We start from the raw sequence: 24,560 nt of genomic DNA, 5'->3' as shown, positions 1-24,560 counted from the left end.
CTCATTATCATGAATAGGTTGTGGTGGTACGGGACTGGTAGGCTTTCCACAATGCACACTAAGTGGTGAAAAGATCAGGTGCAATATTATTTGTGCATTCTGATCACCCTCCATCCAGACAGTGCCTGTCAGTTGTGGGCCTGATGAAATGCACAAATTTTGTGCCATGTGAATGCGAAGGCTAAAAAGATAGGGATGTAAACGGTTCAGATTCCGGTCGACCAAATCAACTAATTGGATCTTGGCTGAGCCGACACAAATTCAGATTTGGATGGTCAAATTCATTTTTTACATGTAATCAAATTCAAATATCATATCCATGATATCCATCGGATTCGGTAGCAAAAACCAAAACCATAGCTTGTAATCACATATGGTTTTGGCTTTACCAAATATGCCTACACGGTCATATTCAATAAGATATCGGATAAAATCTGATTCATTGACATAGCTACTTAAAGAAAAATAGAGGTCAAGTATTAAAGTCTTTTAACAACCAGAATATTCAATTTGAAGCATATTATGTGCTGCACGAATCACGTTCATAAGCTTTTATTATTCTTTCTCCTAATAAGGATGTGGGTATGGACGGTCTTTTTTTTTTTTAAAGGCATGGGTTTGGACGGTAGGGGTGGGCAACCGGTCTGGCAGCTCGATGGGCAAAGCCGACCCAGCCTGCCATGAGCTGGGTTTGGGCTATGATTTTAAGCTCAGGCCCGTTAGGTATCGGGCCAAAACCTAGCTCGTTATATATGTGGGTCTGGCTTGGTTCGGTCTGTGAAGTACCGGGTCAACCCGATGAACCTGAGTTATTTATTAATTTTTTAACAATATAAAAATTAACTATTACATAATAACTTAGATAACTATTATTATTTACCTAATTAATTGCATGAAAACATATTATTTGCTAATTATTATTATTTACCTAATTAATTATACTAATTAAAAAATAATTGCATGAAAACTTGGTATTCTCTCATTAACCCATAATTTAAGTCAAGCATTTATACATTTTAAGATTGGGCCAGGCCCGACTCGGCCCGTTTCACATTGGTTGGGCCAATAGGCCAGGCTATGGGTTTCTCTTCAAACTCAAACCCATTAATTAGCAACCTGTCCCATTAATTACATATATGTGTATTTGCTTTTATATATATATATATATATATGTGTGTGTGTGTTTTCTCTGTATGCTTAGCTAACAATACCATCTTAGCTGTTGCAGTGGGAGTCACCATCGATTCCCACCCAACATTCTGCCACTAGCCTACCACTATGGGCGGTGGATAGTGCCAAATTGCCAACTACCAGACGTGCACTCACAGCTCCTACCAACCACGCGGAGCCCCGTTGGTACTTTATTTAAAAAGATAAGTCACTCCTGGTTTGTACATTTCCGTTCGGAAGCTTCAAACAAAGCAAGCGTTTTGTCCACCACGTTCTTAGTCACTTAAGTACGTGGAACGTGGCAGATGAATCGTCCACAGCTTCCTACACAATAGGGATGCAAATGGGTCGGATCCGGTATAGAGGTTTTGCAATTTTTAATTGTTCCAAATCCGAATCCTCGTGCTATCTAAAATAAGCATCTATGGACTTGGTGCTGAAACAAAGAAGAGATCTACCTAGTGGGCAAGAAGAGTCTTTTTTTAATGAAGGATCCCAAAAAATACGTGATAAACACGAATTCATCTCGACGGTCCTAAAAATTAATGCTTTTCCCATCGTAGAAAACAACAACGGACAATGAGGTAGATGTAGGGGTAGACATCCGGCCGGCCGGCCGGCCGGCCAGATAAGGGCTCGATAGGCCGGACTCATATTGAGGCCGAACCCGACTCAACTCAGTTATAATCGGACTCAGGTTAGTCTCGGGCTTTGGTCAGGCCAGGCCCTTTAAGCCCGACCCAATTGTTGTGCCCTGTGCATTTTGCACATGGGCTGGGCCCGATTCAGGACAGCTACATGAAGCCAAACGAACCTGATGGCCACCCTTAGGTAGATGACACTATTTTTTAGCATAATAATGCAAAACTAGAAAAATATAAACATGGCCAATTTACTGTTTTGTTGATAGTTTTACTCTTTTGTTTGGTCAAAATGACAGTGACTGGTTTTTCACTAGGCAACTTCCATGGTGCTTGATTTTTTATTCCACAACTTAGACAAATGACTTGACCTAATTTTTTACGTGACGAAAGGGCAAAAATCGTAGAAAAAATCAATTGTCCAGATTTTATCGTTTTTTTTGAGTCGTGATTTGGTCATGTTTAACATATATCTTCTTAACATGGAATGGTGCCAAAGGCTCGTGTCATCTCTGGCTTCGATAAAAAACAAATATCTTCTTAACAAATCATTATTTTTCTTTACCTTTGGACCTAACTTTATAAGATACTAGCATGGTATAGCAGCCCGCCCAGATGGCAGTGGACCCGGGGCAAAACGGGGCCCCGCCCCATTTAGATCAGGGATGGAGGACATGAAACGGGGATGAAGGTTAAATTCAAAACCAGTGTGGGATAGAGGCACGAATAGACTTATGCTTTCTCCCACCCCATCTCGATCCCTACCTTGCCCCACCCCGCCCCGTCCTCAATCTTTCTTTAGAGATGACAATGGATCGAGGGAAAATGGGGCACCACCCTGCCTCACCCCGTTTGGACTGGGGATGGAGGTTAAAATCAAAACCCGGGATGGAGGAAAAGATTTTGAGACGGGGCAAGGGTGGAGACCTTGTCCCCCGCCCTCGCCCCGGTCCACTGCCATCCCTAGCAGCCCATCCCTATGGCCAAGCTGCATATAAAGTGTTCACATTTTATGCAGCAGTCCTGCATGATGCAGCTCCACTGACAGCCACCCATCTTGGCATTTTTCGAGATGGCCATGGCCTGCATTTCGAAAAATGTTGAGATGAGTGCGTGGGGGCAGTGGCGCTGAATAAAAAATGCCCTCATATATAAGTTAGGCTTTATTATAATGTAAATAAAACCAATAAAGTCTGAAATATATATATACATTTAAAATAAAATATTTTTATTAAGAACATGTATATTAAAAATTGTTAAAGCAAACAAATATCTTTTTATATTACTTTCAATTGAAGTAGGGAAGCTTTAAAATGCATGAGTGACCAAGCATTTTATTTACCCATCCATTTAGTAAGAGTAAGAAAAGCAAAAGAGAAGTTAATTTTAAAACAAAAAAGTTAATTTTAAAACAAAGTGAAAAGAACAACAAAATAGAACGTCTTTTAGATTGAGCAATATTGGGCAATATTGGGCAAATATGTAGGAGAGAGGGACCTGACTTTTTGGTAGAGTCATTCAAATTTAATTTTACCAAGAGGTTAGGCAGCTTTTGATAAAAAAATAGGAAAGTAGTTAATTATTGAGAAAACTAAAAAAGGATATATATATATATATATATATATATATATATAGAGAGAGAGAGAGAGAGAGAGAGAGAGAGAGAGAGAGAGAGAGAACGTTTTGGACATATGAAAAGTTGCCTACTTAAACATGCAAATATTAATTTTTAAACAATATTACATAAATGACATGTAAGCAACACATTATATTTTTCCAAAGAATTTATTTACAAATGACCCAAAAAAAAATTAATTTCATTATGAGTACACATGATACATTTGAGAAAAAGTTATAAAGGAAAAACTCTTTGGTTTCCACTAACGATGCTTTTACTTTTATTAAACTAATTAATTATTAGACGTGAGGGTTTATTAGCATGGTTTTAATTCAACAATGAATGATTCAATATTGGCTGGCTGATCACCCAATTGTTATTTGTTGGTTTGTGGGTAGCACGGTCCACCAATTTCTGCTTGTGTTGCCAAACCCACTAGCACGGGTTGACCTTAATAGTTCCCCCCACTCACTAGTGCTTAAAAAAAAAAAGGCCATTTGGACTTTTTTATCTGGATCTGGATTTGGAGCAAGGTTACATCATAGATGAAAGAAGACCTAGTAAAACAGGTAAAATCTGGGCCACGCCTGATCCCAGACTCTGCCATTGTATGCTTCTTCCAAGTGTCATTGCTGCAAATATTTCAGTAAATCCATGTTAAAAGTCTGGCCCAGATCCAGCAATGCTGGTCATCAGTCAAGCCAAGTATCAAGCACGTTTGGGACTTAAACGGTTTGGATTCATATCCCATATTTAACCAAATCTGATTTTATTATGACTTTGTTCGGATTCAGTGGCAGAAGTTGTATCCAATTATTATCAGATTAAGAAGTGGTAACAAAGTATTGCATCCGAATCTGAATCGGACGTATATCCAAATCCCAATATATGTAAACGTTACATCTAATTAGCTATTTAAGCTATCTGGATCCAGATTCAGTTCTAGTGCTTCATGTCCAAATTTAATCCTCGCTCCAAATAAACTATGCAAATTCCCATTAGGTTGGATCCAGGAATGTCTAGATCCGAACTCCAAACTGACTTGCATATACCCTTACCCGTACTAGAAATAACTAGTGGAGTTCTTATTTCAACTTTTAGACATAGAGAGATCCAAAACCACATACCTAAGAATAATGAAAGGGTGAACATTTTTGAAGTTAGGATCTGACACTTGAGATTTATTACGGGAGAGGTATCTGGATCTCGACTAAGATATGAATCCCATGTTCCCACTTTGAGGGAGATCCGAGATGGTGACATCTAATGTTAGATTACCTTGAATCTTATCATGGACATTCTATTTTTGGCGACCGAATATGCTTGTACAGACACAATCATGTACAGATATTATTCTATTATTTTAATTAAAAATCATATTAAAATTTCAAAAATATTTTCTATTGATTAAAAATTAAAAAATTCCTTTTCCCAAATCTTAGTTAATAAAATAAATAAATTTTGAGCATGCCATGTGTCAAAAGTCATGCCTAGGGATTCAAACGGATCGGATTAGAATAAGCTAAATACATTGAAAATTTCGGATCTGGATCTGGTGGAAACAAACAAAAATAACAAAACTTCCATTCTGTTGCATCCCTAGTAATGTCCGTGCGTTTGTGACAATGCATGTATAGGGGTGTCAACGAGTCAGGTTTGGTTCAGACCCAAATCTCATTTGAGATTATAGTACCAGGTCTGGACTTGAGTCAAATTGGACCCATCTTAAGAGAAACCATACCCGGATCATGTAAGGATTAAATGAACCAGACCCATACCATACCTGGTAAAATAATATTTTTTTATTATATTTACATTGAAAAAATAGGAATCTTAATCGGAACTTGGGTTGGGCCCGGGTCTGGTATGAAATTTCACAAACCATACCTGACTCTATATATTAATCGGACCCTTTGAGTTGGCCCCGGATTCTAATTGAGCCTTCTTATTTATCGCCAAACCCTGACCCTATAGGCATTACCCGGGTCCTACTTAATTGGGTTTGACCTAATCGGATTAAGATGAAAAAAAGATAAGACCAAACCCAGATCCAACTAGCTTAAAATCTGGTATTTACGCTTAATAGGTTTGTGTTTGAATGCAAAACTTAATATCAAATCCGGATCCTATTATTAATCGGGTCCAATTTTGGCTAACGAACTCGACTAATTGGATTTGAATTCGAGTCGGATGTCGGGTTACAATCGACCCGTTGACATAGCCACAAAATATTACACGGATTCCCACAGAACCCTGGTTACTTACCTGTCTTGTAATTACCTAACTAATTAATGTTACTTATATTAGTTAGATTCTCTTTCTCTCTCGCTTTTAAGAGCATCATTTTCTCAACCGGCCCCGTCATGAATTCAGTTCTTTGTGTTTATTTTCAAACGCGTGCTTGCTAGTGTTTGTGCTACCTCTACCTTGGCACTCAGAAGGTGAAAACACAAATTTCTTTATTTTTCTCTTTTGTTTGCTTTAGTTTCATGAGTTACGAATGATTTTTTCTTGGTTCGTTTGAATTTTTAGACTGTTTGGGGGTTGAGAACGAAGATGGGTTCTCGTAGAATTTGATTCTGGGGGTTCAGTCGTGCTTCTGAAGCGGAGTTCTTGTCACCGTTATTCATATGGGTTCGAGGTACGTCGATGGATTTCGTGATTTTTCTTTTGTGGGTTTTGGTTTTTTACCGATTTTTCCGTTTGTTTTTTTTACCGATTTTTCCGTTTGGTTTTTGAAAATTATTAAGTGGGTATTTCGTTTTCTGGTTCAAATGACGGTTTTTGAATTTGAAATATGTTTGTTATAGGGATTTTAAACTACAAAATTTGTTTGTTTGGATTTCAGTTCTTTTCAGTATCATATATGATGGGTGGAGTGCTTTCATGATTTTCTTATGGATGTTAAGTTTCTTTTTAACCTACTTGTTTTGCTAGAATTTGATGGACCGTGAAGTTGTTGGGGTGTTGAAAATCTTATTTTAGTTATTTGAATTTATAGTTGTGTTAAAGAAGTAGTGAACTCGGGTGCTTCTGCCTTCAAGATTTGTCTTTTTCTTTCTTACTGTGGTGTATGAAGTACATGGTTGTAGAGGTTGGAACTCCTGTTTCTGTTTTTATCCCCTCGAGTAAATTCAGAAATCGAGTATGGTGTTCATGCTGTTGATTTCGAAATTCTGGCAGATAGAGCTTACTAAAATTTAATCTGGTGACCCTTTTTGGCAATCTTGTATTCCATATTCATTGAGGTAGATGTCTGTGTGGAAGCCAGTCTTGGGTCGATCAAGTTAAGCTTCATTGGTTCTTAACATCGGTTATCAGAAGAATTCCTAAAATCCTTACCCTATTTCAAGCGTTCAATCGAAATTATCATTCGTGAATAGTTATCGAAGCTTCTCAGATTCTTGTCAGCTCGCTTTGGAAGCATGAAAAAACATGTGTTTCTTTCATGTATCCAAAATTTTAGGGGAACACATATGTGCAAGTTTGCTTTTCCTAATATGAAATCAAATTTCCTTGATGTTAGAAATGCACTTTCAGGTTGGAAAAATTTTATTTATGTTGAAAGCATTATTATATGATAGTATTCTTGGTAAAAAGACTTAAAAGATGGATTTAAATAAAGAAGCAAATTTTATCTATTTTTCGTATCAATTTCATAGTTGCTTCCTACTCCTTTCCCTGTATGTCCTGTACATGTCCCATTCTTCATACCTTTCTTAAACACTCACTTCTGGCTTCAGGTATCACGCATCAATTCTCACATCCACTTCTTACTCTATTGTGGAAAAATGAATACAAAGTTTTATATTTAGTTTCTAAGAACATTTATCAAATCATTTGTTTTGGAGTGGAGAGGGTGCGACTGGATGGCAGAGGAATGGCTCTTGACTATGCATCAATGATTATCACACCCACTTTGTTCATGGGATCCTCTAAGATATATACTTTTTGAATTGTAACTTGTAAGGGATCTTTGTACAAGAATTTAGCATCTTAAATGAAGCGTTTGACAACTCATCATTGTGGACCTATTACCTAACAGAGATTATGTTCACTATGTTCCCATCTTTTGCCAACAAACATACTTCTAAATTATCATTCCTGCACTTGTGAAGAGAATTCGATGACACAAGATGGATGTACCCAAGCTGTTGATTACATTATGCAATTCCAACTGTTTTTCCCTTCATCTTTTATGTTGGGGGCCTCCTTTGATTATCAATTTTAAACTTCAAATCTATTCATGAATTTTATATGATTGGGAAGCTATATTTATCAATGTGAGTAAGAAAATCCGCATTATTATGTATCATTATCTGGTTATTTTGTTGGATACCATCTGTTATCCTTCTGTGATTTTTTATGTCATCTTGAAGAATTTCATGCTGCATCATGAAATATGATATTTTATAATTCAGTAGAAGTATGAAATATCATTTATGACTAATGAAGAATTATTTAGATGTCACTGTGAACATGACTTTTTGACAGAACTTTGACTACATAATTCAATATGATAAAACAAGGGAATGCAATTTCTGTTTCATTCTAGACTTATTAGTAATGTTAATGAGCTGTTTATATGAATTGTTAAGGCTATGAGAAAAGTAATCACTGAAATTGTCTTCCAGAACGATTCCCCTTGACATGCCTGATCCGGTTCATGAAAGAAATCACATAGAGGACAACTATGAAGTTTCTGTTCTTGGTGAAAGACATGGCCTGTTTGATCGTGAGCAAAATGGATCCATAGGTCAACTTTTGAGTCCAGGAGGTGGTGGAAAGAGAGCTGCATTCAGCAGGCATGTATTCCATTATTAGTAACAACAATGTCATTTTATGTGGCGATCAGAAAATTTTCATTGAAGCAAAAATTTAAAAAGTACTTGGTGGAATTCCAGCATACACTTCACAACAATAACTAATTAATAAGGAAGATAAATGTTTTGTTCGATGCTCCATGTGTTCTTCTGCGTGCATGCATTCACACAGACAACAATTTGACACTTTCCAAAACTGTCTTGATACTGGTTGTTATGTAAATTCTGCATCCCTTCAAGATTAAATGGTCATGCACAAACTTTCTATATCATCATGTGGATTAACAGCATTATGGTTAATATATTGCATAAGGATCACCATGCATCATATTCTTGATGATAATGGAATAAGGTTTATGAAGAATGACACCATAAATGGTGTGTTATTAATGTCTTTGAATGGGTTAAATTCATAGATAAATGAACGCGAATGTTAATCTAAATTGTAAATCCTTCATGTTTGTTGTGTTCAATACCTCAAGGTATGAGGAGTATACCTTGAAGTTTTGAGGTGTTGCTTAAGGTTTGCTGTCCTCTTGGGTTCCAAATCCTTGACTGAAAATCTCTGTTTTTTTTAATTTTGTATGTTTTGTACATCTGACACTCCAGATGTTATCTACATGTTTGATTCAAGGTTTTAAAACCCGTGACTCGGGACTCGACTCGTTCTTTATTGACTCGTGACTCGGCGGGTCAACTCGGTGACTCGGACCGGGTTTTGTTAACTTTTGATTTTAAAAGAAAATAATATATAATTTGTCTCAAACCATGTTTTTCAGTAAACAGGAGATGATAAACTCATATACAGGGGCTCATGTTAAGCAAAATATGTTTGTAGTTGGGACTTTTTAAAATGGTCCATGCTTGGTCTGTACTGAAGTTGATGAGACCTGACCAACTCATAAATGTTGTAATGGCCAGTTCACCAGGTTCTACCTTTTGTAGGCCCAATCCACTTCAAAATCAGAGTTTGATCCTGGCTCAGAAAATATTGGACTTGTGCTTTATGAAACATGCCCACATATCAAAAGTAACCATGTACAATATAGAATTACACTTTTAAGCTGCACTAGGATGACTGCCAGAAAAAATTGTCCACAGTATCTGATTATGTAGAATAGACTCACAAGGAAATCATCTAATAAAAGACAATATTGAACAACAGAATGAGAGGCCGAGGCTTATAGTTTTTGAGATGAAACTATGAAGGATATCCAATGTGCTTTGTAAGAGAAATTCAGCCATACTATAGGCTCAAGAATCACAGTCATAACAAGCACATGAAACTTGCTCATGTAGTGTACACTTCCAACTACACATAGCTAAAGACAAGTTCTTTTCAAAGTCATGATCCTATTCAGTCATAAAAAACAAATTAACATTATAGCCATTTCAGTAATTTGAAAAATAGAAAGATATTTGAGAGAAAGTATGGGTTACATATTATGTGTGAGAAAATCCATAACAAAATCAAAGAAGAAATTCTCAAGACAACTGATCAAATTATACAAGCAAATTAATTATTCACTATTGATGCAAGAAACATTTTTTTTTATTCTGAAATACCCAAAAAATCAAATTTCAAGCATCCCAGAACTCGCCCGAGTCAGGCCGAGTCAAGCCCGAGTTTGCCTTGCCGGGTTGACTTGCTGGAGGGCCGAGCCGAGTCAACGAGTTGACTCGGTGAGTTTTAAAACACTGGTTTGATTTAGTAGAAAATGACCCTTGGATCATGTTTTTCTGATGTGTATGTCAGATTTTCAGAGGGATAAAAAATCGAAGGGCATACAATGTTTTGAATTTTCAACCCTCAAAAAATCACATTTTTACACCAAAAAACTATGATCCAAGAGTTGATTCCTACTATTTTGACCATGTTGAACACACAAATAACCTCCCCCCCTATGAGTTCCAACTAGGGGATTTGGAACCCATGAGGTAGCCTATATATATATATATATATATATATATATATATATATATATATATATATATATATATATATATATATATATATATATATATATATATAGAGAGAGAGAGAGAGAGAGAGAGAGAGAGAGAGAGAGAGAGAGAGAGAGAGAGAGAGAGAGCACTGCTGAAAGCCATAATTTTCCTGCTATCTGACTGCACTGATGTGTCCGACATGATCCATTTTCTAGGAACCGGCCAGTTGATCATGTTTTCTCAATGAAAAAACATGATCTTTTAAGGTTTGAAATGTGAAAAGTGTGGGTCATTGATTTTTTAAACCTTCAAAACCCTGTTTATATGTCAGAATTGGGTGATCCAATAGCCAACTCCCTCTAAATTGACCTGACAATCCAATGTCGTGAAGACCTAAGGGTTCCTGTCTATAACACATTTGTACAGTCAGATTTTAGAAAAATTGAAAAAAGGTGAAAAATGAAAGTTCATGCCGTGCGTATGGATAAATCCATAAGCGCCAACCCCACCCCGCTACACACACACACACACACACACACACACACACACACACACATATATATATATATATATATATATATAGAGAGAGAGAGAGAGAGAGAGAGAGAGAGAGAGAGAGAGAGAGCCTAACCAATTTATCCTCTAACCTGCCTAACCACTTCAAAATATCACACACTTACATATTTTTTTGCTTAATCTAAACCTGCAGAATTGCTTATTTACTAAATAACATGCTTTGAATTGAATTAGTTTAACTAAAGTACTTGATTTTTTTATCATAAAGTTTTAGTGCAATATGAGCATTACATCTCTCTCTCTAAAGACACGTCTAACATGAGAAATACCTATATCTAATGTGTTTTCTTCCAAGCAAGCTATTGAAAATACACCTCCAAGTACAGATTAAGCAAGCACCCACAACCACAACCACAACCACAACCATGTTTTTTTGGAACCAGTTAGGACATTTAGGAGATTAAATTGGTTAGGACCTATCGATTCCTTTGTGTATGTTTGTCAAAAGTAGTCATGCTGGCAACACAACTGTCACCACTGTAGGATTTGAAACCACGATCCCTCATTTATGACAACACAACTGTCACCAACCAGGTTAGACACTCTAGGCACAAGCTTATGACTGGATGGTCAAGTTAGCTAAGGCTCAAGTTATCCACTAGTCTTCCCTTTCAAATAATAAAAATAGTGGTAAGAATGATGATGATGACAGCAATATCAGGAGTTGCATGTCATGCACAGAGACACACACACACACATGCCAGAAGATATGCATTCTTTCACAGCCCTTGTAGGCCTGTAGCTGTGTAATGTTGTCTATTTTATCTCTTTCCTCGTGTGCAAGCTAATTAATTATATTTCACTTTATCTCAGATCAAACTAATTTGCATTGTTGTCAGAATTTCCCCACTTTTTTATGAATATATGGCTTCTCATTTGGTGGATATCAGTTTAACTGGTTTTTTTCTTTTTTGAGGAATTGATTTTGTTAAAGAAATTTTCTCCATTTTTCATGTTAATGTTATGATGGTTCTTTTTTCCTTTTTCTTTTTATCATTTTTCTGTATAGACCATTTTCTGGGGGCAAAGATTTCTACAATGATGATACAGACTTGGAAGATGCTAAAGTGGAGAAAGACAGAGATAGAAGTGGACGTAGACTTGTTCTTGGAAAAGTTCATAACCAAGCTTTATTGTCTGGGATTGCGTATTGCATTTCGTCATGCAGCATGATACTGGTCAATAAATTTGTGCTGTCAGGCTATGATTTTAATGCTGGAATATTTTTAATGACATACCAGGTGAATTTCTGGTCTTTTTTCTTTTTTTGCTGTTGAATTGGCAGTCATTTTGATCACTGACATCAGCCCGTTTGTTGTTTCACTTTCCATATCCAGAAGATATATTTTCTACACTGCAAATTCCCTGTAGCATTACATGTGTGCTATATTTGAAATTAATAGATATATTAATTCTCCACTCACTAATGGCATTCTAAGTGGTGTGTCCATATTGATTTGACATCTATATCTTTGGTTTGCAGAATCTCGTATGTGTGATTATTGTTTCCCTTCTGAGTTTTTTTGGCATAATCTCGACAGAGCCCCTTACCTGGAGATTGGTCAAGGTCTGGTTACCTGTAAATGTTATATTTGTTGGGATGCTTATTACAAGCCTTTTTAGGTATGAAGTCTAATTTGTGCCCATTTGTTCTTGCACAATGATCTGTTTCATATTTTTTGCTTCCACAATTTTTTCTGTTCTTTGATTCGCTTACGTCTGTTTAGGTTTTGTTTCATTTATTTCTGTATGCTCTTGTTAGACCAACTGAGCAGTTCTGTTTTTGAATTAACCATTTATTCTTATTAGTTTCAATTGTAGCAAGGCTATGTTTGAGGTTATTTAAATGAAAAATGTGCTGTCTTGTCATCAAATGCAAAGTTACAGTGAGGTGTCTGTGATCAATGGTGATGATTATGAATGCAAACATGGAAATACTGAATGGGTTAGATTAGACTTACATCATCTTGCAAGTAAGATTTGTTCAAGCAGTTTGTGCTTTTTGGAAATGTGTCTCTGGATGGCTGAATTCCAAATTATGCTATACTAACAGAAGATCATCTCATATGATTTCATTGCATTAAAATTGATGAGTGAATTTACGATGCGCTGGCAAGTGATTTCCTAATTTAGTCATTTGTCAGAATGTGACAAATGGAAGAAATGTGGCTTGCATAGTTTTGTGCAGGCCTAACATTACGTTTTGGTTTATATTTCTGGTGTTTGATAAATTATTCTGGATGTTTTTCGTTATAAACATGCTGCAAAGATTCATGTTACAATCACAACTATTTGTGTTTCAACTGTTCAGTTATTCAACCAGAAAATCAAGGATTTTTTATTCATAAAACAAGTATTGGCGAACATTGTCATGATTTTGAATGGTTGCAACATTCAAGGTCCAAAGATTGATGTTGTGGCCAGTTGTACAAAAATCATTTGTTGTATCAGTCGTACGTTAGTTCCATCCTTTATTTATATCCATGTCCATGCAACATAGGGCAATTGTGCAACCAGCTGGCATCTTACTCTAATTTATTCTAAGGTGAAAACCATGAATATGGTGAGATGATTACAGCATACCTGCTTTTTCAACTGATACAGATTAACTTTTTCTGAATTTTATCAATAAAAATTTGTAACATTAAGAGTGAGGTTGATTCTAAATATGATCATATTTTACTCTAAAGTCTAAACATTAAAAGTGGAACACAAAATAATTCTATCTCATCAATGTTCTTGCATGCATGTGTGTATGTCTATATAGAGGGCACTGATACCTGAGTTAATTTTTGCGGTTACATAGTCTCAAACTCCTAATCACCATTAGGGTGCGTAATGCCATGTATCTCTAATTCTGTACTGAATTTAGCATGGAACTGATGCCAGATTCATGTTCTTTGGAAACATGGGTTTCTCAAATCCTTGAATCTGAGATTCAAAAGTACCAACAGATTTATGAATCTCTGGCCCAAAGGGGAGGGTCAAGCTAGAGATTATCCAGTTAAAAATCATCGGATCCTCAAATCTTAGGATTTAAGGTCACCTTGAATCTGAGGTCTGAGCTAATCAAATGCACCGTTAGGGATGCCATAGGTTATCCAATGTATGTCTAAACTAAACTGATGATATATGCCAAATGTGAATATGTGACTTCAAGAAGCCAGTGGAAACCTCTATTTTTCCTCATCCTTCACAATGTATATTATTAAGGAAATTTGAACTGAACTTATATTTCAAGTGTATAGGAGTATATCCTCAAACTTCAACAACTGTATTCGGGTCCTAAATCATTTAATCTCACAAAGATGAATACATGGATGAATGCTATTTTTTATTACTGTGCTTTGACACATAATCAAGTTTTTGAAATGCTCAAGTACCATTTCAGGCTTATAAATGTGTGCACAGTCTCAACGGTGTTATTTATTCTGTGGTTGTACTATTTCTTTCTTTTCAGCTGACTAATAGTTGTTCTTTTTTCTTTCAGTCTTAAGTACATTAATGTTGCTATGGTGACAGTCCTGAAGAATGTCACAAATGTGATAACTGCTGTTGGTGAAATGTACCTTTTCAGTAAGCATCACGATCGTAAAGTGTGGGCTGCACTTTTCTTAATGGTATGGTCAACCATGTGTTTGTAGTTGTAGATATTTCGGTAACAGATAAAGATTAAGCCTTTCTGCAATTTTTTTATGTTAGGGAATTACCTATAATATTTCTTCATTATAGACTTCGTTTTGTATTATGTGAAGGATATTTATTATGTCAAACTTGTCTTTTTTGTTTATATATATTCAGTATCAGTGTTGTGAAAAGCATTGAGGCGTAGCGATGTGCTCCACCAAAATCTGAGGCTAAAAAATATCTAAAATTATAAATAAATAAAAAATCTTTATTGATGAAGCAACAACCGGCAGAAAATAAAAAATCTCAAATAAACACTGAAAAAACATGAGATTAACATGTAAAAGAAACATTAATGCAATAACTTGATCTATGTAAGTATCTAAAAAATAAAACGTGGGCATTCATTAAATTAAAAATTAACATTAACAACGAAATGCATATTAGCATTAACAATACAATGTCATAATTAGAAAATGCATGTTAGCATTAACAACCAAATGTTAATATATTTGTCCAAAACTCTTCAAAATGAGAGTGTTAGCATTCACAATTGCAATTAAAAGACCTAAAAACATATAAATGACCATAAGTCTATGATATGAATTAGGGCCTAGGCTCTTCTTGTGTCTCGTCATCATCAATATCTAAGTCTTCAATGTCATCATCCGAGGAATCCATATAAATAGGTTCTCCTTCATTTTCATTTTGTGAGTCTTCATCATCTGTACTTTCTTCCTCCACATCCTCGGTCACTTCTTTTGCTTTTCTTTTTCCTGCAATAAAAAATCATGTATTAAATACTTATTTTATGTAATTAAAAAATATATTTATATTCATATCAAGGTAAAAGGAATTTAGCTTTACTTCGATCTTTTGAATACCTATCTTGCCTAAAACCAGTTTGTGAATCATGAGGTGAAGTAACTTTTTCAATAGGCACATATTCAATGACATTTATGTCGAAGTTCATATCTAACCATGAATCCTACAACCAATTGGGATCACTAGCCAACACTGGATCTTTCTTCTCCACAATCCACTCATCATTTGAGTCTATATGATCTAGACATATAGGGTCTTTGGTAGCCCTCCTCTTCATATTTCTCTCTCTTAATTTCATATTGTATGTTACAAAAATCAATGCATTCATCTTCTCTTATTCAAGTTTATTCCTCTGTTTTGTATGCACCTATAATTTCAAATAATTGATAATCAATTATAAGATAATTACATTTATAAAAATGTATTTCAAAAATAAAATACAAAGTCACAAACCAAAGAGAAAGTACTCCAGTTCCTCTCACAGCCCGATGCACTGCATGTCAAACTTAGAATTCGAATTACAAAATTCATCAACTAAGGATTTTCGTGCCCAAATAAACTCCATCAATCAGCTGCATTCAAATAAAACAATACAAAATTGATAAAAACATTAAGAATGCCATAATTAACAAACTACATAATTGCAAACTTACCAGAACATTTTAATTTTCTTGTTGTAACAACTGCCTCTCTACTAAACAACCCCTTTGCTTTTTTAAATGCATCGACTTGTGTTGTAATTTTCAACCGAACATTTGCATCAGAAACCAAATTTTCAACACAATTATAAAAGTCACTCATAACTTCTCCATCCGGATTGAAGTTGTCAGCATAATGAAAATGTGGATTTAAATAATAGGCAGCTGCATGCAAAGGCTTATGAAGTTACAAGTCCCATCGTCTATCAATGAGATCCCAAATAGGTTTATATTTTCTTTCAACCTTGTCAAGGTTTGAAGCAATTTTCTTCTTTGCTCTATCCATTGCCTCGTACAAAAATCTAATAGCAGGTTCATCTGCATCAACTAATCGCAACACTTTCACGAGAGACAATGTAGCTTTAATTGCATATGATATGGCAGCCCAAAACTTATGATCATTAAGAACAATATAAAAAATGTTCTTAGCATCAGATTTCTTATAGTAATTAAATGATCTAAAATTTGAAGATAAGAACATCAACTTCAACTCTTTCTTATAACATCCAATACTATGAAGCGTACGATATGTTGTGGCAAAACGAGTGACGGCTAGATGTAGAAGTTCTTTTTTCTTTGTGAACTTTCTCATCAAATTTAATGTTCATGCATGAGTATAAATATATCTTGTAATTTTTTTTTGCCTTTTCAATATCTTTAAAAATTGATATATTTTCAATATCTTCTAACATAAGATCCAAGCAATGCACCGTATATGGTGTCTAAAAACATGTTTTTCCTATTGTTAACATATTCTCAGCTGCCACATAATTTGGTGCATTATCTTTAATGAATTGCACCACATTACTTTCACCAACTTCTTCAAACAACTTACACAAATTTGCACCAATTTTTTTCATGTCGCTGATGTCAACAGACTTCAAAAATACTGTCCCAGATGAACTGTTTACAAGAAAATTAATTTTCTTCCTTTTTCATCTGTCCAATCATCTGCCATAATGCTGCAAGCAACCTTTAGCCATTCATTTTTTAACTATTTTAAAATTTCGTGAGTACAATTTACCTCGTCCTTCAAAATTCACGTTCTTATCTCGTGATAAGAAGACAGTTTGAACCTTCACCCATAATTTGCAATAGCTTTTACCATTGCACCAAAATATGGATTGTTGCAAAGATTAAATGATAAGCATTTGAATAAAAAAATCTACCAATGGCACAACATACATTTTTTTTTCATCCTTTTTGAAAGCAGTGTTTATTGTGATTTGTCGTGCTTCTTTATTCACAAAGAGGTCCATAAGACCACCTGTGCTTGTTTTTGCATCACTACATGATCCACTGGTTTCTTTGTTCACATTATTGCCTGTTGATGATCCAAAATAAACACTCCTCCCGATATCCAACTTGTTTTGTTCTTTCTCTTATTTTTTTGCTTCTGATCCCTTATATGATTTTGAAAAAATCTTTTCACATCAGGTAGAACCGCTTCGCACATGCTTACACCAAGTTTTGTGCCAGCTAAGTGATGCTTTGACCTATAGATGCCTCCTGTAGTCTGTTTATGATAGTAATTGCAAATTACATGTCCTACGAGTTTGAGATCTTTAGTGGGATTTGAAACTTTAGCTCCATGATCCCATCCTACATCTTTTCCCATTGTTCAACTACAAAAATGCATATAAGAAAATATATATTAACACAAAAAATTAGATATACAAGTACCATTCTTTGATAAAAGATACATTCAAAATAACAAAAAAAGATTTTGCTACATTTTATGATTCAATAATTCAATAGTCAACAAATGCACAAACAAACAATAAACTAATAGCAGTTGCAATCTGAATAATGAATACATACGTGCTTGTGTATATGAGAAACCAATAAGTACACAAGATCTTCTTTAACCAAAAAATGTGAACTAAGCCAAGCCAAAAGAGTTAAATGGAACAAGGCTAATCGATTAAAACTTTTTCTACAATGGGTTTTAACTAGACATTCATCACACACAAAACAAAAAAAAGTTGGCCATTTTAGCTACTCGTCAGCTGTAAAATGGCTTAATGTTCCTGTAAAAAAAAGGCTAGTGACTGCTGGAATATGAATGTTGATGATGATGGTAGAAAGGGGAGGGTAGGTGTTCAGGGGGTCTTGACTGACAAACCTGGTTCACCCAAACACTGGTTTTAATAAGGCTGGGCTTAATAGGGGAAAGACTTTTTGACAACACTTGGAAATAATGTGAATGTCAATCCAAGAATTCTCCAGCATCAAGAAACCTTTTGTGCTTATATAAACCTTATATGGAAAAGTATAGCGTTAGGATCCTGCTGGGATGAGTTGAAGATATTTCCAACAAGAAGATGCAGCATCAACCTATCTCTGACGGGTTTACTGGCACTCATCATGTCTCTGCAATTATATCATGAGACTGGAGAAATTATAGGAAGTGCAACCGCGCACTGTCAACAAAGTCTTAAGATTTGACATAGCCAATTCTTCTGTATATTGTGCATTATGCTTCTGCCATCAGCAAGTTATCCACAAGCTACATGGATTAGTTAAATTATTTTTGGACTTCTGGTTTTGCTGGAAATATATTCTTTGTGCATTCTGTCTCTGCCTACAAATGTTTGCAGTGTTTTACCCTCAGCAAGCAAGTTAGCTGGCGCACAAGATTTCTGGTGATATTTGACTGGACGAAAAGCTTTTTTTTTGTAAGGACTCTAGTAGGATATAATAGCAACTCAAAGCTAGATGAGCATTTGGAAATGAGTGATAAAGGTAGCTTGAGACTTACGTGCACAAGCTACCTTGAGGAAGACGTGTAAATGCGCTGAGAAGGAGAAGAGATAAGAAGAAGAGAAGAACGAGAGAGAGAGAGCGTACCTATTTCGGGGCTCCACCACCACCACCACCACCACCACCACCACCACCACGAGAGAGAGAGAGAGAGAGAGAGAGAGAGAGAGAGAGAGAGAGAGAGAGAGAGAGAGAGAGAGAGAGAGAGAGAGACTGCTGTGAGAAAAAAAAACAGAGAGAGAGTGGGGTGAGAAAAAAACGAGTGGCTTAAACATAAAGGGCCCCCGACCCCTTTATGTTTAAGCCCTAATTTTTGGTCAAATGAGGGTCAAAACCTTCATTTGACCAAAATTAACGAGGCATATGTGCCTCATCCTAAGGTGCACCTCGCCTCGAGGCGTGTGCCTCAAGGCGTATGAGACGCACACCTCGGGGCTTTTACGCTTTACCCATACTCCTCAAGGCATAAAGCCCCTCGCCTTGAGGCGAGGCGCGCTTTTTGCGCCTTGAGGCGCGTTTTTAATAACATTGTTTAGTATACCTAATGATTTAGACGTGATTGCAGGGTATGACCTGGTCTTTCAACCTCTTTTCCATTAACTTAGTATTCTCCTCCATTTTCTGCTTCTTGGTTGAGTTATATTATATTATGGCACATAACAGCCCCCAATCCATCAAAAACTTTTGATTCCATCTTTGAGTAAGGTTGCTGATTAATGTCTTCTCATGCTTCCTATTATCTTTATTCTTCTACTTTTACATCTCTTTGCAATCACATATATTCTCTTTAAAACATCTTTCTTCTTTTTTTCATATCATAATAGTTTCTTTTTCGTCTTTCTGGACCATCCTGAAAATATTTATCTTCTATCTGGAACTTTCATTATCTCTGTTTTGAACCTCTCTTGTGTAATTTTTTTGTAGTCACTTTCATGATAGCACGAGTTCCACTCTTATTTCTTTAATGTTAAGCTGGAGACTGATTTTAACATGTTTAACCTCTAAATGAGATTTGTTGACTGAAAAGGGAAGAAAGAGCAACAAGCAAATGTAAATAAAGGATGAAGAAAAGGTGAAGAATAAAGAGAGGAGGGAGATAGTGTAATGAAACAGACTAAATCCAAAATGCGTCACTTATGGACATGCAAGAACACACTTCAATCAAGTAGAATACTTGATTGAATAACCGAACCACCCACACAAGGGTCAAAATATCTTTGTTATTGCATAGAAGCACTCTTAGAAGAGTGAGAAATACAAGGGCCTATTTATAATACAAAGGAGTACTAAAGGGGGCAGCTCCATATGGCTGTTGGGCTGCTCCCAACGGTCACATTTGTGACCGTTGGGGGGCAGCTCTAGCAGCTATATGGAGCTGTCTGGTCAAGTCTGAAAAGACTTATTACCCTAAAATAATAAGAATATAAGACAAAAACTAAAATATGATCAGCCCCTAATGGGCTGATGCCTATTACAGTAAAAACACTGAAATACCCCTGATGGATATTTTGGTTTACATAGGTATATATAAGTATATATATATCTTAACAGAGCACATGGACAAGGGCTTTCTCATTTTCTAAGACCTTCCTCTTATACTATGAAAACATGTTTTTAACATGAAAAAGGAAATGCCAAAAATGTTAGCAGAGCAGTGGCATGATCTCTCTTTGATTACATCCACAGGTTCTCCTTTCATTAACACAATGTAATTCACTGACATTACAATTAAGAAACTTGCACTTCTCAATTCTCATACATAATACATATCCATGTTTTAAATAGCATGTGAACAATGTACTCATGGAAGATCATATTATCACCACTGACAGTTGATCTATCATAAGTCAGAAGCATATCTCTGATTTCAATATCTTTTATTTTTAAATGAGAAATCACTTGCCAGATAAAATGCACCCTCCAGCAATTTTCATTATGGCAATGCCTGAGGAGAATAACATTTCTTGTCAGCACATCTGGCATACTATTCTATATGAAGGCAAGAAATGTGAACATTTGTAACAAAGCAATAAAGAACCTTACTGATGGTGCTATTTTGGTTCTTGAAGTCATTCTTGAAAACACTTGATATTTGGCCTGCAACACAGAAGGTATGAGAAGCAACAGTATGGAGAGAGAGAGAGAGTTGATTCTGTAAAAGTGAGAAAGAGCCTGTATGGGCTGCACGTTGCATACCACCTTAATCAGGGTTTTGACTATTGGGGCATTATCAGCCCTTAAATTGCATGTCATGCCCCATGAGGGGCGGCCACAGTGGAATACAAAATACATGCTTTCTTGTGTGTCTGCTATGCACATTTTGATCTTATCCTTGTTCATTTTTTTTCTTTTATTCCGAGTTGTACATACCATAGCTAATGCAGCAGTGAAAATTTTCATTGCTCTGTTAGCTGCTTTTTTGTATCTTTTTCTGCCCTTAATTCAGTATGCTTCATATCTCCCTCACATTTATTATTTTGATCAATACATTTGTGTTTCAATAAGGTTAACAATGATGGTTTAATAATCTAAATTAGATTTTGGGATTCTGTATTTCTATCTAAGACCATTTTTTTTTCTTAACTGTTTTGGTGGTTTCTTTCATTGTGCTTATGTGCTTTACTCAAATAGGCTCACTGAGTGTACTACTACCTAACAAGGTTTTTTGTTATTAATATGGAGCAAAACTTTCACAGACAGGAACTATTTGACCTTTTATTTATTTATGCAGATCATTTCAGCAATTTCTGGTGGGGTCACGGATCTTACTTTTCATGCAGTTGGCTATGCATGGCAAATTGTAAATTGTTTCCTAACAGCTTCATATTCGGTAATTCCTTTATTTGATGTGTATTATTGTTGGTCTTGTAATCCAAGGCATGTAACTTTTCTACATCAGAAGTAATGCTTTTTTTCGGTTGCCTTTCTGTTTTAGTCATCAATTTTCTAACCTGAGATACAACTGGGTGTACTTTTGGTAGGATAACTGAAGGGCTTAAATGATATATTTGTGAAATAATTTGAGTTGACGCAGACTGTTTCAGTTTATAATACGAAACTGGAAACCTTTATTGGATTCTTATTCACAAGAGTTGATGATTGGTGCCAATATTGGAAGCAATCATTACACGAATAACCTAAGAATCCATCTTGGCATGCCAATTACCATAGTCCTTGCTTTACTGCAAATTTCTTTGCTTGGCATCCCATAGAGGTACTTGACTGTACTATATCCATTATCTCCAAAGTTGCCTTCAGTCGCTATCTCAATCATGTTAAGTTCTGGCTGTGTGCACTGATGAGATGTTCATATGTTACAGATTTAAAATCAAAATTATCTCGTTACTGTATTCTCCATAATAGCAATTTCAGTAAATTAACCTTGCATTATGATGTTTTGCTCCTATTCAGTTAACATTGAGGAGAGTCATGGATACGGCAAAGCAAGTTACCAAAACTGGAACTTTGAATGAATTTTCAATGGTGCTACTAAACAATGTCCTCTCACTACCTTTGGGAGTGCTGCTTATTATTGTATTCAATGAGGTGGACTACCTTTGCAAGACGTGAGTTCTTTTGTTTATTTCTGACTTGGTTAGCACAGAATAATTATTCGGATACAGAAGTTTCCTGCTATGTAGTTTTTTCACAAAATTCTCCTTTTCCTTTTTGTCAGTTCCCAAGATGCCACCAAGTTTGTACACATGGCAGCAAGTTAATGTTTAGCTTGATTTTGAGATTCTATATGCAGGCATCTTTTATGTGACCATGTCTATTTACTGTGTGTGTGTGTAGAATTGCTTGTTGATGCACCTTGAGATATGATTCATTTCTTTGCCTTTGTTCTGTGCATCTTTATATACCATTTCCCTCCACACTGGTTCTTGAGGAGCTGGAACAGTAAATCACACTAATTCTGGAATTAATGTAGAAAATGATAAACAGAACTAATCTATCTATCTCATCCTTATCCATGTGATATAGAAACCTTGCCTCTGGATGGTGTTCGAATTAAATTTCTTTTTAGATCCATAGTCATCAACTGTTTTGGGGGTCAATTTACCTGTCACATCCATTGCAGACCACTTCTGAGGATGCCTACATTCTGGTTGGTCATGACAGCAAGCGGATTATTAGGCCTTGCCATCAGCTTCACTTCAATGTGGTTTCTGCATCAGACTGGTGCTACAACCTACAGGTAAGATATAGGTAAGATACGTTTCTCTCAATTTCTTGGTGCCGTTGGATCAAACTTATTGCTGATAGCTGAAAATAGCACTATGTATCCAAGTGAAGTGATATCATCCTTCAAAGATCAATGGTGCTCACCGTTGGTGATGATCATTTTGCGGGGGTGTTTTCATGACAACGGTTCCTTGTTGAGCTTTGTCATTCAGACACATTGTATATCACCTTGTACTCATAGTGTATGGAATATGGTGTTCAAATAATGCATAATAATATTGATGAATTTATCTTGAGCTGTTACGTGCCATACTGAAACTAGGGCCAATGATGCTTGTTTTTCAGTTTGGTGGGGTCGTTGAATAAGATTCCGCTCTCTATTGCTGGGATTGTGCTCTTCAATGTTCCGACGACAGTTGAAAACTTCTTTAGTATTCTTTTTGGTGAGTGCTCATGCCTGAGCCTAAGTAATGGAATGGTTTTCACAAAACATGTTTAAATTGTGTGCATGGTTAATGCAGTAGCTTTATGGAGCGTGTTTAAATTGCATTATACAGGTCTGATTGCGGGTGTGTTCTTCGCAAATGCAAAAATGAGAGAAAGGTCTTAATCTTGAGGTGTGAAACTCGAAAGATCCAAGCAGTCTAATGGCTGCAGTGGCCATCTTCCAGCACTCTGGCAACTATTATTCAAGATTAATTTCACCTCCATTTGATTGGAATTCAGAATTTTTGCGGCAAAAATGCGTTGGAGGTACAAAACCTTAATAGAAAAGACTCTTTGAAGAAAAGGAGCAACTTCTGCCCTTGTACCTGTTTGTTGCTGCCGGAGTTAGTTGGCCCTGTGGAAGAACGTCGTCCTATGAGAAGAATTTGACATTGTAGAGAACAAAGGTTGCAATAATTTAACATTGTATTGAGCTGGTTTGAGCTCAACCGATGTAAATTTTTGGCTTTATTGCTCATTTTTTTCATGCCCAAGTAAATTATCCTAATTTGAACTTTTGATCTATACTTTGAAAGAGACTAGCTCTCTCTCTCTCTCTCTCTCTCTCTATATATATATATATATATATATATATGTATATATATATATATATATATATATATATATATATATATATATATATGGCATGTGTTGGTCATTCTGAAATTTTCTTCTGTCTCTCTCTCTCTCTCTCTCTCTCTCTCTCTCTCTTCGTTGTGGACGAAAAACCAAGTTACCCCGATAAGTTCGTATTTCTCTAAAATAATAGGGCTGGACATTAATCAATCCTAAGGGAAGAATTCTGATCTAAGAACCCTAGCCCACGTTGTTGGAGTCACCCACGTAATGTGGGCGTTACCCGGTATTAAAGGACTCCCATTAAGGTGTCTCTATTAGATAAACTGTATGATTTTGGAAGGGAACAGTTATCATAAATGTTCCCTAATAAAGATTTACATTATATAAACGGGTGTCAATGAGAAACCCGTATCAAGAGAAAAACAAAGAAAAGGGTTAAGAAAGAAATTATCTTTTCTGAATTTTTCACTAAAGATGGAAAGGGATCATGCTCACCGGTTGCTGAAGGTATTTGTGCTCATTGGAGGGTTGTAATCTGGATGAGGAGCGAATCTTTCCTGTTTCTTCTGCTCTGCGATACACCATCTGCCATTGCCGGATTGGAATGGCTTCTTCAGGTACA

At 35.9% G+C, this 24,560-nt stretch overlaps 1 protein-coding gene across 3 annotated transcripts; it reads left to right on the top strand.

Annotated features, from left to right (window-relative positions):
* Positions 1-5,789: 5,789 nt before the first annotated feature.
* On the top strand, positions 5,790-23,884 carry LOC149838249 (GDP-mannose transporter GONST1-like). Of its 3 annotated transcripts, none has more exons than XM_090007639.1 (11): positions 5,790-5,870; positions 5,962-6,070; positions 8,064-8,234; positions 11,785-12,016; positions 12,259-12,398; positions 14,266-14,395; positions 21,420-21,488; positions 22,100-22,254; positions 22,770-22,886; positions 23,219-23,316; positions 23,431-23,884. In XM_090007639.1, exons 2-11 carry the CDS (start codon positions 6,060-6,062, stop codon positions 23,481-23,483), a joined length of 1,176 nt encoding a protein of 391 aa, XP_089863765.1. In that variant the 5' UTR covers positions 5,790-5,870; positions 5,962-6,059; the 3' UTR covers positions 23,484-23,884. The 3 variants fall into 3 exon arrangements, with proteins under 3 accessions (XP_089863765.1, XP_089863764.1, XP_089863766.1); XM_090007638.1 differs by having other exon boundaries at positions 21,420-21,518; XM_090007640.1 differs by lacking the exon at positions 23,431-23,884 and having other exon boundaries at positions 21,420-21,518; positions 22,770-22,897; positions 23,219-23,314.
* The last annotated feature ends 676 nt before the right edge of the window (positions 23,885-24,560 follow it).

Source organism: Nuphar pumila, chromosome 5 (genome assembly GCF_984573655.1).
Source record: "Nuphar pumila chromosome 5, dmNupPumi1.hap1.1, whole genome shotgun sequence".
Lineage (NCBI taxonomy): Eukaryota > Viridiplantae > Streptophyta > Magnoliopsida > Nymphaeales > Nymphaeaceae > Nuphar > Nuphar pumila.
The sequence above is the reverse complement of the archived record's forward strand: the minus strand, read 5'-3'. Positions and strand labels throughout refer to the sequence as shown.